This window comes from Brienomyrus brachyistius, chromosome 3 (assembly GCF_023856365.1).
Source record: "Brienomyrus brachyistius isolate T26 chromosome 3, BBRACH_0.4, whole genome shotgun sequence".
NCBI lineage: Eukaryota > Metazoa > Chordata > Actinopteri > Osteoglossiformes > Mormyridae > Brienomyrus > Brienomyrus brachyistius.
The window spans coordinates 2,099,206-2,119,899 of record NC_064535.1 but is presented as its reverse complement, the minus strand read 5'-3'; the positions used below and the strand labels follow the sequence as shown (position 1 = coordinate 2,119,899).

At 48.7% G+C, this 20,694-nt stretch overlaps 1 protein-coding gene across 1 annotated transcript in view; it reads left to right on the top strand.

The window, feature by feature from the left end:
• The window catches only part of lmbrd1 (LMBR1 domain containing 1), a 33,300-nt gene extending 19,284 nt beyond the window's left edge, over positions 1-14,016 (top strand). Inside the window, exons 13-16 of the mRNA XM_049007524.1 lie at positions 23-172; positions 1,024-1,105; positions 12,382-12,473; positions 12,960-14,016. Coding sequence (XP_048863481.1) covers positions 23-172; positions 1,024-1,105; positions 12,382-12,473; positions 12,960-13,070 — 435 coding nt within the window. The 3' untranslated portion in view covers positions 13,071-14,016. The remainder of the gene's footprint in view (positions 1-22; positions 173-1,023; positions 1,106-12,381; positions 12,474-12,959) is intronic.
• Positions 14,017-20,694: the final 6,678 nt, after the last annotated feature.

Below are 20,694 nucleotides of genomic sequence, written 5' to 3'. Positions count from 1 at the left end.
GGCTGCCTGACTCTTCCTGCAGCTTTACAAGATCCGGCCTAGGAGAACCCGTCCACAGGCTCTGCTCTTCCTCTGCATGATCCTGCTGCTCATCGTCCTCCACACCAGCTACATGATCTACAGCCTGGCCCCGCAGTACGTCATGTACGGCAGCCAGAAGTACCTTGTCCAGGTAGGAGCATGACTCCCGGAGACGCGTGTGTCCACACGATCGCGCAGAGTGCTGTCACCCTGCTGCACGCGTCACGCCAGACGTGGTTAAGGTTACCCTTTACTCTGGCTGGCTTGCTTTCGGGGCTCCTCCTCCGCCCTGCTGAAGGCCGTCCCCATGGTCGCTGGCATCAGTGAGCCGTGTCCCCAGTTCCTCGCGGGTTTACACTCGGGTTTTGACCTCCAACTCGTTAGCGGGCTCACTGCTGTGCCCGTTTAAGCACTCCTGCTTGGGGCCAGTCTCTTATTGATAAAGCCGCTCACAGCATGTGGAAATATTTACTCAGTCATTCATTCGTGAAACCGCTGTTTTGTCCCCCTCCCGCTTGTCCCGTCCCCCTCGCCACCGAGAGACCTTTGTGCTGTCATTCCTGAGGGACCCTGTGGCTAGGACTGGTTGCGGTTTGGGGCGGCCTGGCACATGGCTCTGACCAATCTGCTGCTCCGTGCACCGCACATGCCCGCATGGGGCGGCGGAGGCCAGTTAGCGGCCAAAAAACATGCAGATGAATGCAACAGCTGATTTACCAGGAGGAGATTCTGCGCCTTTTCTCTGTTTGGGATGCGGACACCATCGGCGTGGAGGGATGTGTGACAGGTGCTGGCGCGGTTTGTCATGGGGGGCCGGTCCTGATGGGGATCGATGCCCGCAAACGGCGTCGCTCAGCTGTCTGCTTGGGGAACAGGACAAACCTTCGACATGAACTCGGCGTTACCCGACATGCAGAATGGTCGCCTATCTGTACTTAAGGGCTGAATGGTGTGTGATTAGGGCTGATTCGAGTGGTTGCTGCTCATTTTTCTGTTTCTCAGGAGAAAATGCCCTCGGCTGATGGCCTGGAGAGAAACATCAGCAGGGTGACCAGCCGGATCTGTGACGCGGCTGCACCTGAAGGTAGGAGCACATGCATCCATCCATCCATCCATCCATCCATCCATGCATCCATACATCCAACCATCCATGCATCCATGCATACATCCATCCATCCATCCATCCATCCATCCATCCATCCATCCATCCATCATCCCATAACTGCTTCTTCTGCTCAGGGTTTGGGGGGAGAGACCGCTCCCGGATCTCACCCCAGGCAGCACCGGGCACAAGGCTGGGGCACACCAGTCAAACATAGACATTATGTCTATGGAAACATCGGTTTTGCTTGCTGGGAAGCAGAAATTAATGGGAGGTCTGTATCTACAGGGGAAGGCCTCCCCAGGCTCCAGAGCCTCTTTCCTTCTCATCATTAATGCCCCCCCACTGTGTTTTTGAACGATAAATGGACCACAAATCTAATTTGTGTTTCATACCCAAAATAGATCATGCTACAGTTCAATTAATTAACTTTCAATTAGGCCTTAGGAATGGGCTCCACTGGAGCGGTGTGGGCATTCTGGGGCCACAGGGGATCGTGGACAGTCACCGCCACGGATCATGGGCCACTGGGCGGGATGCGGGCCAAAATTCCATCCGGGAAAGTCAGCTGTTCACGCTTTTAATCTTACATATTTAAATTAAACGCCGTTTTAATCCCTCATAGCTGAAAGATGCTCTGATCTGTTACCAAAGATAAAGACCCATTGGCTGTAGCCATTACACGTGAACACGGGACACGCGTGTCAGGGTGGTCTGGTTCATGTGCGCCGCCGTCTGGGACACGCAAAACCGTTGCACCATGACATTTTTTGGATTCCTACTGAGGTTTCTTTCTGCTACAAGCTTTTTTTTTGTATTCCACAGCGCTGCCGTTGGGTGGGCTTCATAGTCATGCCGTCCATGTACACAGGTATAAAATGGCATGAAATAAGGCCCCCCAGGACCGCGGTGTGACAGAGGGAGGGTTTTCACAGGAATTACAGAGAAAAACACAGGACAGTGTGAATCGGGGGGGGTGGACACAAGGCCTTATATACACAGTGCAGTGCATGTATGTAAATAAGGAGGAAGACAGCAGCCGCGTAATGGAATGGAAAAAGGAAAATTAAAAGCAAACGGTAAATAGGTCATTAATAATGTTTTTTGTTAGCTTTTAAATACAGGCATGTTTGTGTGGCGCACTGTGCGGCGGGCGAGCATTCTGCCGTGTGCTTCCGTGAGGGTAAAAAGCGCGTTGCCTGCCAGCCGTGGCGTGTTAGTCAGGGGCGTCTGGCCGTCCACTGCGCTTTGCCTTCCTGGACGCGTCCGCGTCCCCCGATGCCGAACAGAAGCGCCTCAGTGGGCCACTAGAGCGGGATCCGTCTCCCTGTTAAGCCGGTGTCGTCTCCAGCCCTCCGTCTGCCAGCTCCGCCAGCCTCTCCCAGCCTCCCATCTGCCACGCTCCACTCCCTGGCCGGCACCGGCCTCCACCGCGCCCCCCACAGCATCCGGCCAGTCCAGCCACACTCGCTGCACGCACACCATGATCGCTCCTCTTCCTCTCCACCTTCGTAACTCTCAGTTTCAGGAGGAAAACTCTCTACTGAGCGCCCCCCGCACGCCCGCCCGCCCTTTCTGGCTCCCGACGTCACCAGATACTTGTTTCCTTAAAAGTTCCTGGCCTGGAAGTGAAGCCATAAACACAGCGCTCTGCAGGAAGCCCAACCCGTTAGCTGTCGGAGTAGCTGTGCCTGGCTGCGCTTTTCGGCGGGATATTCGAACCCTCCGCCGCTGCTCTCTTTTGCTGGCATCGTGTCCAAAATGTGCCTGAGCACAGGTGGTGCGGGTCGTTCTGTGGTGCCTTTTGCTCCTGCCACAACGCGCCTTAACACCTACCTGAAAGGAACAAGATTAGATAAGATGGAACTTCATTGATCCCGGGAGATTTTCTTTATTCAGCAGTACAGAAGGAATATAACAAAACATAATGTAAGTAAAAGACAACAAATACGCAATTCAGTGATAGACATATAAAGGTAATGAAGAATTAATAAGAAAAATTAGGCGAATCCATGCACATTTATGGTGAATATATTATGAGAAAACTATGCAAATCTGTGCACGGTTATGGTGCATATAGTACGAAAAACTAGGCAAATCCGTGCACGGTTATGGTGCATATAGTACGAAAAACTAGGCAAATCCGTGCACGGTTATGGTGCATATAGTACGAAAAAACTATGCAAATCCGTGCACGGTTATGGTGAATATAGTACGAAAAACTAGGCAAATCTGTGCACGGTTATGGTGCATATAGTACGAAAAAATAGGCACAGACGGCATTTCTCAGACCGGAGACCTTGCCAAAAACAGGAGTGACTCCCTGTCACTGTGCTCTCTGTCGACGGTGAGTGTATTTTGTACTGTGTCTCATGATGCTTTTCCTTTCATGCCCCTTGCTGGCCTTCCTAAACCGCCGGTCTGATCACGCTGTCGTTGCTGTCAGTGGTTAAATGTGGCTTTGATCATCGCCCTTTGAAGAGCTGTGCTATTGACTGGAAGCTGTCTTTATTTTGATATGGATGTTCTGCTGCCATTAGCTTCAGTCATCCTGTGTTCCCAGTCCCATCAGCAGAGGGATAGGACATTCCTGACTGGAAACTGGAGCAGTGGTTATATAAAAACAGCCATCTGTGGCTGAAATGGCTCCTCCATCGCTGCGTATTCAGGATGCCTGACTTGAGGTTTGACCTGTAGCTGCCTTCGCTATGAACAATCCTAGGCTTTGGTCCCTCGTGAGTTTCGCTGAGATGTGGAGGCCGTTCGTTCCCGGCTGTTCTCCGTACGCAGGTTTATGCCACCAGCACTCATGCTAATCGCTCTGCGTTCGCTGAGCCTTAAGTTGAGCTCGTTCACCCTCGCGACCGGGGTCACGCCGCGGCCCGAGCGTCACCCTGTCAAACACGCCCGTTGGGAACAAAAAGCGAAAGCATGTGACGATCTGCGGGGTCTGCGAGGAGATCCAAATGTTAGTGCAGCTGCGTGGTGACTCACGGCTGCCGGCCCAGACTTCCCTGCAGGAGCAAAGTCACCGTGAGGTAATTATGTCTGCAAATTATATTTGTCTGTCCAGGTTGTTTAATGGATGATATTGATGTAGAATTTAACTCCCTGTGCCATCTTCCGGGCTGCAGGAGTCAGAGGAGCTGCGGCGTGCAGTTTGCTTACAGTTTACAGCAGGCTGACGCCATCTCTGCTCGTGTTATATTGGGTGGCCCCAGCACTGGGAAATCGCTTTGCAGAATCCCCTGGAAACACGTCGGCTAATGTCTCTGGCCCCGATCTGATAATGCGTCCGTTCCTCTTATGCTTTCATTTTCTTTATCGAGTGAAGTCGGTTTGCTGTGTGCTGACAAAAACAAAAAGCAGATATTACTCTTGTTCCTGTGGGGTTTTTTAAAGATACAGATTATGTAGCTTTTTACGTGACATATTTCTGTTGGAACATTTATTAACTCTTATACATGCAGATTTTCAGGCTGCCTATAGGCTGAATGAATTTAACACTGATAACTAAATGTCTTGTGTATTTATGACCCTGGCATCCTGTGGAGGTAATTAAACATATTAATAATTAATAACAGATTAATGGCTGGGCTGCCGCTGGCTCTTACCGAGGGCTTCAGGTAAGAGTGACAAGCAGCCGCTTTTGGGCAGTGGGTGTATCGGACTCCCACTTGTTTTTCACAAGTAACTTCTTCAGAATTATGATAGTAACCTCGCTTGAGACCCGCGCTGCGACGCGGGGGTTCATTGAGATGCAGGACACGCCGGCGTAGCGGCAAACGCTGTCAAGGCCACAATTCATTAAGTGCCGTTCCCCAAGGTCACGGTTTGGGGTGTGTATGGCCGGGCGGTGCGTTCAGTGCTGCACCTTCCGGCATTCCGCTTTTCTAAAGAAGCTTCTAGAAGAGTCCAGCTGTCTCCTTCATTTTTTTTTTTTATACAGGTAAATACTGAAAGGGCTGCGGAGGCTGCAGTAATGGCCCATCCCCGGGTTCGAGCCAGACGTCATCCTGTAGTGCCCCCTGCAGGGGGGATGCAAGGATGTGGCAGAGTAGGAAAAGCATTTAACTGGGTGTTTTTCACAGCGCGTTTAGCCGCGGTGGTTTAATGGATGTCTGCCCACGGGCCGGCGTGCCTCCTAGGTGTAGCTGGGATTTGGGAGAGAGCCAGCTCCCCCTGCTGTCTGGGAGAGCACAGAGCCCACGTGCCAGACGGCGTCCTCCAGCAACGCCGCCTCCTCTCTCTGTGGAAACGGCTGCGACTTGCATAACTGGCGGGGGGGGGGGGGGGGGGGGTGCTTCATGGCACCCTGTGAGGCTGGGAGCCCCAGAGCAGGAAAGGCTGTTTTCTGCTCTCCCGTCAGTTTGGTCTTTTCTCGTTGCATCTCGGGAGTCTTTTTTTCTACAGAATCAGTTTGGTGGTCTTGTTACATATCAGCGGCCTTTTCTACAGAATCAGATTGGTGGTCTTGTTACATAATAGCGGCCTTTTCTACAGAATCAGATTGGTGGTCTTGTTACATATCAGCGGCCTTTTCTACAGAATCAGATTGGTGGTCTTGTTACATATCAGCGGCCTTTTCTACAGAATCAGATTGGTGGTCTTGTTACATATCAGCGGCCTTTTCTACAGAATCAGATTGGTGGTCTTGTTACATATCAGCGGCCTTTTCTACAGAATCAGATTGGTGGTCTTGTTACATATCAGCGGCATTTTCTACAGAATCAGATTGGTGGTCTTGTTACATATCAGCGGCCTTTTCTACAGAATCAGATTGGTGGTCTTGTTACATAACAGCGGCCTTTTCTACAGAATCAGATTGGTGGTCTTGTTACATAACAGCGGCCTTTTCTACAGAATCAGATTGGTGGTCTTGTTACATAACAGCGGCATTTTCTACAGAATCAGATTGGTGGTCTTGTTACATAACAGCGGCCTTTTCTACAGAATCAGATTGGTGGTCTTGTTACATATCAGCGGCCTTTTCTACAGAATCAGATTGGTGGTCTTGTTACATATCAGCGGCCTTTTCTACAGAATCAGATTGGTGGTCTTGTTACATAACAGCGGCCTTTTCTACAGAATCAGATTGGTGGTCTTGTTACATAACAGCGGCATTTTCTACAGAATCAGATTGGTGGTCTTGTTACATAACAGCGGCCTTTTCTACAGAATCAGATTGGTGGTCTTGTTACCTTTTTGTCTGCAGAGTGAAACTGGTCATCTTGTCATTCCATCTCGGGGGTCTATTCTACTGATTCAGATCGTCTTCAGTTCAGTTCGGTTTATTTTATATAGCACCTTTCACAGTGGAGTCACCCCAGGGTGCCTTACATGTGTACATGCGTATAATATAAATATATACAAGGGAGGAAATAGAAAGAGAGAATAAAGACAGCAAACCAGATGACGACCGAGGAGAGGAACAAAAACACATATTAGTATGGAGGGAAAAACATCATTTGTGGGTCAGCCGGCTGATCGGTCCCCCTCGACGTCTCATTACATCTCAGGGACCTTCTGCTCGCTCTTACTACATCTCAGGGGTCTTCTTTTGCAGAGTCAGTTTGGTCGTCTGCTTGTTACATCTCTGGGGTCTTTTTTCCTTTTTTCTTTGCTTCCTCCCATAGTCAGCGCACATCTCTCTCCCCTTGTGTTCAGCTGATCATATTCTGCTTCTGTTCAGCCTGGACTCAATAGTTGTCATGTTTCGGGAGGGGGGGATAGAGCCTGTTGCCATAGTGACTGCCCGTGGAAGGTGAATGCTTCGGTAGGCTGTAGATGTAAATGGAAATCGCAAGTTAAACGTGTTCCTCATGTCGGATTGGAGGGCGGCCGTACCCCCCCTACTCCCCGCTTCTCTGAACACGCTCCTCTCGACAGGCCTCTCCTCCTTATCCAGGACTCCTGGAGGATAATGGCACGGCTGCTGTCTCTGCCTTAAATAGATTATTGCGTGCTGAAGGAGTCGGGAATTGAGGTATCGATTTTCCTGGACGGCACACGCCCAGACGGCCGATCGGGAGGCTGGTCAGCCTGTTGACTGCAGCGCGTCGAGAGAGACCCCGCTGGGTAAAGAAAGTTCTGAAAAAACGGGGAATCAGTCACCGACATTCCCAGGATTCAGCAGAACCCATATTCCGACATTCAGGCTTCCAGTGTCAGTGCTGGGAGCCTTTATCCTTTGCAGGTTTCTCTGTTCGGAATGTGGTCTGCATGGGGGAGGTGTGCTTGGGCACCAGGTGAAGGTGCTTCTGAGTCAGAGGCTGAGATGCCAGCAGCCTGTGAGCGAGAGAGGGGGAGGGTGGAGAGAGGGGGGTGCCATGTCAGGGCAGGGGCTGAGGATGGCGAGGCGTAGCACTCAGAATGCCCCCCCCCGCACCCCCGAGAGCGGCGCCGCAAAGCGGTGCCCCCCCACATCGAGTCACACACAATCTCACGCCTCTCAGAGGTCTAATGTCATTCCTGGTATCCGTGGGTCCTGTGCCTCTCGGATGAAATATGAGTTTGTTGCATCGCATTTTTCCTGTTCCGTTCCTTAGCAACAGCCTGTTTTAATAAAGGTGCTGGATGGAGGGCCTTAAAGGACCAGATGCTGTGTTCTGCAATTCCATCCACGCTGCCAGCCAGCCGCGGCAGTCGTTAGTGCTGCTTGCAGAAGTCGCGCTGCCTTCTTCCAGTGCTGTTCGCTTTTAATTTAGTTGCTGGCGAGGGGTTAGTGCTGCATTTGCGCGGCAGGTGGATCATCAGCTGCAGAGGTCCGTTCGTGCCGGCAGACACTGTCACTGCAGCTGAATTACCAGTGAATATACAGATGCGTGTGCTTCCATGCAGCTGAATTACCAGTGAATATAAAGATGCGTGTGCTTCCATGCAGCTGAATTACCAGTGAATATAAAGATGCGTGTGCTTCCATGCAGCTGAATTACCAGTGAATATAAAGATGCGTGTGCTTCCATGCAGCTGAATTACCAGTGAATATAAAGATGCGTGTGCTTCCATGCAGCTGAATTACCAGTGAATATAAAGATGCGTGTGCTTCCATGCAGCCCCTTCATTCTTGTCTCGGAAATGTTTTAAAATCCTCTCCTTTATATAATCTGGAAGAATCCGCTGATATCAGTCACACTCGTGGTAATTTATGGAAATTTTTGTTGAGTTCATGCCATTTCTTTTGTACATGGATGATTTAATGTCTCACAAACTGTCTCTTGTGAGGGGTGGTTGGAAGGCATTAACAGATGAATACGACCTCACTAGTCCTGGATTATGACATGATACACAGTGATCTAATCATCGGCATTTTCCCCTCCTGTGATCACAGTTCAGTCAGTAAATAACATGGTATTGTGTTTTTTTTTCTTTTAAGAAAATGTACCCAGTACTCAATCTGCTAATTACTGTACGATCGAGATTAGAATTAAAGATACACCTTCTGTTAACGGCATTTCTGAATAAGCTGGGCTTTTGGAAAGGATTAGGAAGTAAACAATCTTCTCTTTCTCAGTACGTGCTGGTGCTAATCCTTATGGACTCCCAGAGCTGTCGAATTCGTTGGGGTGGGGGGGGCTCCAGACCTGTTGATCATCTGTAGGACGGTACAGTGGCTTTAGGGTGAACTGCGTAAAGGCGTCTTCCAGTGTATGTTTCCTCGGTTGTGACTCTGGTGAGCAGAGCGATTTTGAAACGATTAAAACTGCTGAGGCCATGACCCACAGTGTCACCAGGTTGGGGGGGTTTGCCATACGATGCCATACGGAGCTGGGTGTGTGATTATTTGCGGCAGATCGGCGCTGAGGGCCATCAGCGGAGCTCGTGGGGGTTCTGTGTTCCTCCCAAGCAGCTGGGGGGGGGGAGTGGAATGCTGCATGCTGGAATGACGTCACCTTATTTTTACACCAGAGTACTTCTCTCAGATGGCAGTAGCTCTTCTTTTCTGGAAGCTTTTGGCTGAAAAAAACTTGTAATGGTCCTGATATGAATGTAAATAGCGAGTCCCACTGTAGCTGGCGGCGTAGATGCTTGCTAGTATGATTCCGTTCCTGTATCCCAGAGGTGTCCAGCAGGGGGAGCCGTCAGCGAGGCGCAGTGCTGAGAGCCTGTTATGTGGGCTGCCTGAGTCTCCGCCACGTCTGGGCGAGAAGTGGCGCGGCGAGACTCACGCAGCAGGCTGATGCCCGATTCTACAGATGGCTTCTTAACTTGGCCAGGAATCACACATCTCGGCTCCTTGGGGCGCGTCCATGCGGTGGATCTGGGTGCGAGCGATAGCAGGAGCTGGACGCTATCCGGAGGGAGGAGATGCCGCGCCTCACCACGCCACTCCCTGCATCCCTCTCTCCCAGCCAGCTAAGCACTAATTAATGAGGTCTAATTGGCCCGTTACAGACATCCTATCCACTGTGTGTCACATCTGTCAGCAGCCGGTGTTCAGGTGCGTCACTGCTGATTAACGCCGCTCTCTTCACTTTATTCCATTTTCCTCGTCAGTGACATGGCTGCCTTTGTTTATCTTACTTTTTGGGATCTAATGATTGAGGCCTCTTTGATTAATTGGGAAAGTTTCTTAGGGAACACTTAGTGGATGCATGTTAACGTGATTTCAGTCACATGGCACAGGCAGACCTCCGGAGGAGTGTAACTGTAATCATGCTTTTTATTCTATCTGATGTTGAGATTCCCCCCCGCGGCCATGTGACCCAGCCGAGAGTCTGCATTCTCTTCCTGAATGACACACGTCAGCGTCCGACGGTGGTTCATGTTTTTCTGCTTTTTAAATTAATTACCAAAGGCCGTTTCTCCTTGAGAGGCTCTCGTCACCATAATAAGTACAGTTTGCCATAGTGAGCGTGAAGTTGCATATATGTATGCAGAGATGCATCGTGGGAAATGTCACTGTGACCCTGTGGACCATGGGTGCTGTGACTGGGGGGGCTGTGGACCTGGAGGTCGGGCGTGCTGCTGTCCGCTGGTTTTCAGGTCTCTGTCGCCTGCAGTATCGGGGCTGTTCGTTTGCTCACTGGCTGCTCCTCAGGTAGCCCCAGCTGCCCTGGGTTCCTGTGCCCAATCTTACCCACGCAAGCGGTGGGTCCGGCACCCGCACATGCCGCAGTCAGGGCACCCGCTCACACAGCCATCCTCCCTGCCGGCGGAGTCCCTCTGATGCCTTCTGTCTTTCTATAAATGCTGTAGGAGGTCAGCTTTGCGGCAGATTTCCGATTTCATTGGGAGGACGTGCTGTTCTCCTCGCCGCGGCAGTCTGGCGTGAGGTAATATCTGTAAGGATGTCGTTCATGTCTGGAAATCCTGAAGCCAGTATCCATTTCCAGAAGGTTCTATGACTGTCTGCATTCACGGACATGGGTGTGATCCCAGTGGACCGGTGCAGACGGCCGGAGCAGGTGTGGAGTTTGCTCCTGTGAGGTAACAGGGCACCAGCTCCTGAATGTCCCCGCAGGGTTTAAATAGGGACCCACAGTGCCTTGCTGGGGGGTTAAAATGACTGCATTGGGGCCACCTCTCAGCTGCAGTGTGTCTGCGGCCACTGGTGTAAAACTGGTGCGTGCACATCTGTGTGTGTGTGTGTGTGTGTGTGTGTGTGTGTGAGACCGTGGGTGCACGTGCCGTCTGCGTGTGTGTGTGTATGTGTGTGTGTGTGTGTGTGAGACCGTGGGTGCACGTGCCGTCTGTGTGTGCGTTTGTGTTTGTTTGTGTTTGTTTGTGTGTATGTGTGTGTGAGACCCCCCCTTTCCACTGTGCCAAACTCTTTCGACATCATCCTGTACTAAGAAACCTGCCGCATTACTCCAGATGTCCGCCAGTGACCAGCGCGTCGGGTCACTGAAATATGAGTTAAATGTGCTTGAAGCGGCAGCTATTTTGCAGGCTCAGGGGTCATGGCAGACAGCTTAAGATCAGGAGCCTTTCCAACCTGACTGCAGAACAGTGATGTGGTCTTACAGCGGGCTGATGGTCTTGAGGTGGGGGGGAGGGTCTGTCAGGGGGCACATGCGGGTCTAAATGACCGTGAGGGTGGGAGCTGTGAACCGGCACTAACGCACACTAATGACAATGACACAGCACAGCAGGAAATGTGATCTTAAATACCCTCTTTAAACAGGACACTCGCCGTTCTGGTCCTGGGAAGCATCATTCTTGAATGGTATATTTTTGAGAACATGGTGTAAACACTCTTGTGGTTTAAAATGAAACCGGAGAGAGTTTCCAGTGTGACACACGCTGCCGGCTGCTTGTGACACAAAGGTGTGCTGTTCTCTGTAAGTGCTCTTGGAGGGAGACCAGGCATGGCAGGTAAACACGCGTAGTTTGCAGTGCCTCTGAGAGCAGGGGCGCCGAAAACACAGCCTCCCCTCTGTCATTGTTATTAAAGATCCTATAGGGGAACATCTCCAGCCCGAGCGATCTGAGTGGCTGCTGCCTGCAGGCAGGGCGGGACACGCACTCACGTTTGTATGGGCATAGCCCTGATCCCAACATGACGACCTACACCCCAACCCAGCCATAACCTTACCCATAGGTAACCAAACAAAATACAAGACTTCTGGCAGTTGTAGTTTTTTGACTGCAGTCATAGATTTTTTTATAAAGATGAGTTACCCCTTGTGGGGACCAAAAAATGTCCCCACAACATCAAAATACCAGGTTTTTTATCACATTGTGGGGACATTTGGGTCCTCAGTGCTGGTTCTGCCTATCAAACGGACGTGGCAGAGCTAATGGGCAGGCTTTCAGCTTCCACCACCAGTACAGAGCTCCTAAACATGGGGGGAGGCAGCACAGGGCCATGCTCACCATGCTCACCATGCTCACCATGCTCACCATGCTCACCATGCTCACCATGTTCACCATGCTCACCATGTTCACCATGTTCACGCTGACGGTTCTTTCTCTGGGCATTGCAGTGCTGGTGGTCAGGGAGCCTCTCGCTATCCAACACTTTGCTGCTTTTCTTATTTTCTCGTTAAAAAGGCATCGTCATTGGTTACTGTCCCACTGCTCATTAGTACAGTGCTTTATCTGTACATGTAATCACATAGTGCCTGCATTTTTGGCACGTTTTCAGCTTGAAGTCTTTGCTTTGTCGGTGTCTATTCTGCGATGTTTGATTGAACAGCTTAGATTTCATTTCTTATACTCCATGGTACTGCTGGCAAATAAAATGTTCTTCAGGATTTCGAGCCTCTCATTCTTCATGAAATACATTTAGACCTTTGGACCTTTTTGCCTTTCAGATCAGTGCACTGTGACAAGGTCGTATCTCTTCCTGCACAAATTCTGGTTTTTCAGCACCATCTACTACTTTGGGAACTGGGCTTTCATTGGGGTGAGTCTGTCGATCGGTCAGTCTGGAAATCCATCAGTTGCCTCTTTATAACACTGCTATGGTTAAGATAACAGTTATTAGGTATACTGTTATTTGGAAACATTTACTCTCCAGAGTCCCAGTCTCAGAAGTACCCTCTAGCCCCAGTCTACGTATTTTACTCAGGAGTACCCTCTAGTTACAGTCTACGTATTTTACTCAGGAGTACCCTCTAGTTACAGTCTACGTGTTTTACTCAGGAGTACCCTCTAGTTACAGTCTACGTATTTTACTCAGGAGTACCCTCTAGTTACAGTCTACGTATTTTACTCAGAAGTACCCTCTAGCCCCAGTCTAGGTGCTTTAAGGTCAGAAGCGTTTCTCACACCAGCTGGCCATACCTTCTGTCTTCCATCCTCTAATAATGTCAGAAATGAATCAGCCCTGTATGAGCAATTGTCCTCTTCGTCATCTTTTGTCCTCCTTTCACATTCTTCTCTGCTGTAGGTCTTCTTCATTGGCTTGATTGTGTCGTGCTGTAAAGGCAGGAAGTCCGTGATCGAGGGGGAGGTGGACCCTGACGACTCGGATGTGAGCGACGACGAATATGTGCACTGATGGCTAAGGGTCTGTCGCCTTCAGTGATCAGTGACAACCAAAGGATTGGTGAAGGGAGAAGGTTTCCCTGGAATGCATTACTTTTGGATTGTTTTCTTTGAGTAGCTTTTGCTGTGTGTGGTTCTGTAGGTCCACATTAGGTCCCATGTTAACGGAGTGAAAAGCTCTCTCACAGTTTGAGGTCTGCTGATCCTCTCCTCCAAACCTAAGCAGCATGATCATCATCCCACACCTTATATACTGAATAAAGTTATGAGATATACCATGGTCATCACAGAACCCCAGACCTTATACGCCCTTAACCGCGGTCATCACAGAACCCCAGACCTTATACGCCCTTAACCGCGGTCATCACAGAACCTCAGACCTTATGCACCCTCACACAAACCCAAGTCTTGAGATATGACTGTAATTGATGTCTCTCTTTTACTGCTTTTCTCCCTGATTTAATTTATTTTAATATTTTCATTTTCTCTTGGTGACGTGATCAGTGTTAAGCACAGTACTGTGTTTCTCTGTTTTTGATTAATGAAAGATAGTGAATTTTGTTGACATTTAATAATGTTATGTGTGTGCGTCTGTACGTACGTACGTGTGCGTGCGTGCGTGCGTGTGTGCGTGTGTGTGTGCGTGTGCGTGCGTGTGTGTGTGTGTGCGCGTGTGTCTGTGTGTGTGTGTGCGCGTGTGTCTGTGTGTGTGTGTGCGCGCGCGCGCGTGTGTCTGTGTGTGTGTGTTTGTTTTCATATGCAGATTGTCACAGCTAATAGTCTTCAGCTGCATTTAAATTTTTTCCCCACAGGAGGTACTTTGGGTTTAAAACCTAGTTTAAAGTCTTACTGTCCTCTTTTCTTAATAACTGTCAACTGTTATTTACCAAGAATGATATTTAACAAATGTTTGTTGAGTTAAGCTTCAATAAAAACTGACACGCCTGCTTGTGACATCATGGCGACTCTGAGCGTCTGTCTGGTTCCCGCTCCATCCCCCAGCAATCACATCGCTGTCACAGGACGACGCATCACCCATTTACTCAAACGTGACACGCTGTTTGCAAACATGAATCTGATCTGTGTGTTTTTCACGATGTGGATATATCCTATTTGAAATTAAAATAAGTACTTATTTCAGACAACACCATTCATGTATTTAAAAGGTTGAGCTGTCCTGAAGGCAGTTTCCGGTGTTTTCCACAATATCCAGAGCTCATGGGTACCTCTGCAGTGGTTTGACAGGGTAACGGCAGCTGTTGGTGTGTCACTGCAGTAGGTTCATCCTGGAGGCCGCAGGTGGAAGATCTCGCACGAGGGAAGTGACAGCTGTGGTGGCTGTAAGCTGAAGTTCACAAGCCAGCTGCAGGCCATGATGGGTGCAAAAGCTTAGGAACCACAGGATGAGGATTAAGTCATTCCTACTGCAAGTGTGTGTGTGTGGGCGGTGTGTGGCTCAGCAGGTTTGGATGCTGTGCTTATGATCAGAAGGTTGTTGGTTCAAATCCTAGATTCTTAAGCAAGGCCCTTATCCCCAGTTACTCCAGGGACTTGACTGCCTGATCCTGTCTTCTGCATTGTACGTGGCTCTGGATTCAAATGTTAAATAACAGAAGCAATTCCTTAATGACAGAACAAATGTGACCATGCTTAAGAACCCTAACTTTTCTTGTGAAGTGATTCCACATGCACTCGGTCGCTTTCTGTCGTGACTGGATCCTGTTGTTCCTGCCTGCTTGGTGCTGGCCGTCACTCTCAGCATGTCCACGCACGCTCCACTTCAAGGCAGGAGCTATTCCTTTGCTTCTCACGAGGATGCATCTTCACCCCTTCAGACCCGTGTCTGAAGCGCTGTTCCCCAAATCCGGAATCTTCCCTCAGCCCTGTCTCCATCCCAGCTGTAATCCTCTTACATTCCTTTGTCCCCTGAAGTCACGCTTTTTAAATGGTGTATATATATATATATATATATATATATATATATATATAAATTCTACATTTACAGTGAGGTGACTGAGCCTATTGCATTCAGTCCTGCTCACAGAGGTCTGGTCTGGGTAATCTCTTCGTAACTAGTCATGTGACCCAGTTCACTTTCTTAGGAGAGCTTTCCGCGGCAGTGTGATTGGAAGTGGAAGGTGGTGCGTTCAGTCCAGGCTCTGCTGACCATAAATCTCTACTGGGGGTCTAGTAAGGCAAATCTCTGCGGGGGGAATGATATTCAAAATAATTGAAACCTGCCAATACGCCCCTCCCCAAAATAGCCATATTGTCATGATGAATTGGCGGAGACATAAACCCCTTTACCATGTTCAGCCTCAAGTTACACCCTTGCTGCAGAGTGATTTCAGTACCAATCCAGGTAAACGAGGAAAATGAAACAGCATCAGGAGTTTTAAGGCGGCTGATGGTCACTCTTCACCATCTCATTAATCAGGCAGTGATGCATAAAATATAGGGTATATAGGCAGAGAGATCAGATCATGAGCTGCTATATTCTAAAGGTTTTTAAAATGCAGTCATCCGAGTGGGTTCTGGATCTATCTGAATTATGCTCACGACTCGAAGTCTGACCGAGACTCTGGTTTAATACCAAAGTCGGCACTGATGAGGTAAGTCCTCAGTAGAGAACTTCAGTAAGAATGTTTGAGTGGTACTAAGCCTCTGGTGTAACACGGAGAACTTCATTAAAATTGTTAGTCCCCACTAAAGCACTTTAGCCAGTATCTGAGTCAGGCTGAGCCTAGGACTTAACATTAAATCATTTCTTAATACCATTACTCATGTCACCCAGAGTATGTGAGCTACGCTGAGCCTCTGGTTTAATGGTAGTAACGTTACTCCTCACTAAAGCATGTCACCCAGAGTATGTCAGCCAGGCTGAGCCTCTGGTTTAATGGTAGTAACGTTACTCCTCACTAAAGCATGTCACCCAGAGTATGTCAGCCAGGCTGAGCCTCTGGTTTAATGATAGTAACGTTACTCCTCACTAAAGCATGTAACCCAGAGTATGTCAGCCAGGCTGAGCCTCTGGTTTAATGATAGTAACATTACTCCTCACTAAAGCATGTCAGCCAGGCTGAGCCTCTGCTTTTAGTTCAGTTCTTGTGCTTTTACTGGCTTGTTTCCTCGACTGAAAGACTCATACAGCTGTTTCATTAACACTGGTGACACATGCATGATTATAAGAGACTGACCAATCAGCACACAGCAAGAACTCTGTGCTTAAGTGAAATCCAGGTGCTTTAGAATGAATTGGTAATTTACAAATCCTGTCCCAGCTCAAAGCGACATGGATTAGGTGGTAACCCTAAGCTCACCAGACTGTGAACCATAAAGTAAAACCAAAGGACCGAAGGAATGGAACGCATTGGGATTTGTGTTTCCTGCACTGTATGGGGTCGCAGCCCCCCTCCTCCTGGCATTTAGTTTCCCCTGGATGACTTCTATCATACTGTACATGGATTAAAACCTTTTTAACCTTGAAATTAAAATTGGAGTACTGTTGAAATGGAAATACTGTTATATTACATAATTTTCTTAAGCAATATATTTGAAGGAAGACTTTAGTTTGATTTAAGAACTTTCCTGAATTCAACATTCTCATCTAGTCATTCTCTGTATGACTTCAACAGGGTTGCATTGATTAAAACTGAAATAAAATGTTCTTCCTCTATATTATTTGCTCCACAAACATGGATTTAAATGGGCAACATTGTAGCAGTATGTAGCGGTTAATGAAGCCAGCATGAGAATGTGGCGGAATGCAGGCTGCCGATTGGTTAACCAGCTGATTGGCTAGCGTGTATAAACATTATGACTGCTGGTTTCTGGTTGGATGTAAGGCCTGAGAAAAGGTCTCTTTATGTGGGTTCCTGGTTTAGGTGGCAGGTTGGGGGAGCGATGCTTTGCGTGTGCCCAGCTAGTGAAGGCAGGCCTCTCTGACACTGTGGGTCCAGTCTGGCAGCTGTTAGGCCTGCAGGGCGGGTGCTTCAGAGGTCTGGTCTGGTCTGGTCTGGTCTGGTCTGGTCTGGTCTGGTCTGCCTGCTGCCTGCATCTTTCAATCAGCACAGAAAGCAAAGCCCTAGAATAAGAGTAACTCCTTCTGTACTATTGCGGTCCTGGCTGCCCTCCAAAACGTTCTGGGGAGTGTAGCTGTTGGCTGAAAGCAAACTCAGGTTTTAAGTATAAAATGGTGCTTCAGCTCTAACATGGGCCAGTAAGGGTTTTGACCCCCCCCCCACCTGCTGTAAAAGTGTGACTGTAAGATGGGTGGAGTGGGGAGTTCAGTCCATTTTACAAACAAGCTGGCTTTCATGAAATTTTGTTAGAGTATTTATCACGTTTAATACTGATCTTGTGTATCTGACCTGAGTGCTGCATGAGAAATGAGAGCCCAGCTTGGGGTGAATAGACTGGCAGATAAAAGGCAGTGCGTGCAGTGTGAAGTCTCCCCAAAGCTGCTGTGTCGATGCTGGACAGCATATATTTGCCTAAATATTGAAATAATAGTTTAAATTCAGACATCCCAGGGGTTTATATTTTAAAATTGGATAAAGTTTTATTGAAAAGATGAAAAATGTCCCTGGAAGCTTCCGTCCGGAATGTAATTTATTGGCCTTATAGTTCAGTAGGATCTACAAAGGATTATGGGTAGTCAGTTATGGTCAGTTAGCAGTTGGTGATGGGAGGGGGGGTTCTGAGGAGACCGTAGTACCTGTTCTTTTTGTACAGGGCTAAATGTCCCGTGTCTGCCTGCCCATCGCATGTCTGTGCCCCGGGGGTGGGGGGCAGGAATCTCTTCCCTTCTCTGGCTCTGAGGTGCTGGTCCAACTGCACTGGGGAGGAGATGGTTTGGGCTGGGGGGGGGTGTGACTGCGGTAAATAAGGCGGATGGCGGGAGAGTAATGGCTGGTAATTTATTCCCTTACTGCGGAGTCGAGTGCAGATAAGGGCTCCTCCTCAGATTTTGAATGAGTGATGGCAGGGAGGGGTTCAGTGCAGCCCCGTTTTTATCAGCCTCCAAGGCTTCACTGTAACACCATCCCCCCCCACCCCCCAACAACGTCTACTCGCGTGATGCCGATGTGCGATGTGTCCTTCGAAGGTCCCAAGAGCAGCTCCTCAGGTTTCTCATACCCAGAATGCATCTATCAATAGAGGCTTAGCGATTACGCAAAGGAACTGCAGCTGGGAACTGAGCTGGAGAGATCTAGGTTAAGTGTCCCACACTACGGTACAACAGAAAAGCCCTGTGGGACCCACAAGCCGCTGGCTCATGCTCTTAATTGCCTGTTGGCCCCTATTTAATTAGTGTTGGGAGCAACATTACGGGGCACGTAGGATGTCACCCCAATCTGGACGGGAAACTATTCGTTTTCATGGGTAGCAGAGGTTGGGATACAATGTATGTAAAGTATGTGTTATGTATCACCATCCAGTGGGGGGGGGGGTCCGGACAAATCCTGCTGTTATGGGGTTCTGTGCCCATATAATGGCATTTGCAACGTCAGTGAACCAGAAGAGAGAGGAATGATATGTGGCAGCTAAATGACAGAATGGGCTGCCAGGATGCATTTCAGCACTGCCTCATCAGGCGGGGGATAAGTGCATGCGAGAGTCTTTAACCTGTTATCGGGGCACATGAGAGTCTTTACCCTGTCATCGGGGCACACGAGAGTGGAATGATATGCGACGGCTAGATGGCAGAATGGGCTGCCAGGATGCATTTCAGCACTGCCTCATCAGGTGGGGGACAAGTGCATGCGAGAGTCTTTACCCTGTTATCGGGACATATGAGAGTCTTTACCCTGTCATCGGGACATACGGGAGTTTTTACCCTGTTATAGGGACATACGAGAGTCTTTACCCTGTTATCGGAACATACGAGAGTCTTTACCCTGTTATCGGGACATACGGGAGTCTTTACCCTGTTATAGGGACATACGAGAGTCTTTACCCTGTTATCGGGACATACGGGAGTCTTTACCCTGTTATAGGGACATACGAGAGTCTTTACCCTGTCATCATGACATACGGGAGTCTTTACCCTGCTATCAGGACATACAAGAGTCTTTACCTTGTCATCAGGACATACAAGAGTCTTTACCCTGTCATCATGACATACGAGAGTCTTTACCCTGTCATCGGGACATACGAGAGTCTTTACCCTGTCATCGGGACATACGAGAGTCTTTACCCTGTCATCATGACATACGAGAGTCTTTACCCTGTCATCGGGACATACAAGAGTCTTTACCCTGTCATCATGACATACGAGAGTCTTTACCCTGTCATCGGGACATACGAGAGTCTTTACCCTGTCATCGGGACATACGAGAGTCTTTACCCTGTCATCGGGACACACGAGAGTCTTTACCCTGTCATCGGGTCACACGAGAGTCTTTACCCTGTCATCATGACATACGAGAGTCTTTACCCTGTCATGGGGACACACGAAAGTCTTTACCCTGTCATCGGGACACACGAGAGTCTTTACCCTGTCATCATGACATACGAGAGTCTTTACCCTGTCATCGGGACACACGAGAGTCTTTACCCTGTCACCGGGACATACGAGAGTCTTTACCCTGTTCTCAGTCTCTTTCCCATAATGGACATTTGCTGACTCCGACAGATTTCATGGCCTTTCTGGAACAGGATGGGAAGTTGTTAATAAGTGTGTCTTATGGACACCAAAAGGCCACCAAAAGACCCATATATAACAGATAATAGCCTCTCTAACATTCACCCATTACCTTCACTTATCTGCTGGAGACTCTGTCCTTCTCATATGTGGAAAAAGCCCCACATCTCGCTGCCAAGGTGTGATTTCTGCGGTTACCTTTCCACGCGGAGGTCACCTTCGGTAAATGCTGGAGACGCCCAGGCCCTTCCTGGAGCCGATTCAATAATGTGACAAACTGCAGTGACATTTTTTAACACATTTTGGCTTCTGCGGAGCCTGTGTTTCCAGTCGGAGATGTTCTGACCTTGGTCTGAAGACATTTCCTCAGATGTCTCATTTTCCCATCAGTGCCAGTGACCCTTGTCCAGAGCAGGCAGACTTTGCTATTGAATAAAAGGCGAATGGTAATAAGTTTAAACAATATGTCAGGCAAACATAAAACAGGGATAAACACAAGACATGGTGACATTCAATCAGAGACTGAAAATGACATTTTTTTCATCTTCCCCCTTCTTCCACTCATCTGTCCGTCCTTGGTGTAGCAAACAACCATGGGGCACAATTAAAATAAATTTAGTAGTGCAAAGAGAAATTAAATATGTATACCGTAAATTCTCTATTATAACCACAGCTGTACATGTGAAATGAGAAATCTGTTTCTAATCACACAGAGATGTCAACAAGGATCAGGTAAAACAGGCAGCGTTTAATAACCTCGTGCTTAATGCTGCTGATGCAGAATAATTGAGGGTAATTGAGTCCTGTCATTTAATTGGCTTGAAATCCATTTCTCTTGAGTGGGTTGGGAATATGAATTTGTCTAAGGGGAGCCCTGATTGGCCAGGAGCCGGAAAGCGGAAATTGTGGTGAACTAAGACTTTGATACCTCATCCGGGATCGGGAGAGATGGAGGCTTTTGTGATGGAAAAATCCCATCTGTCCTTCCCAT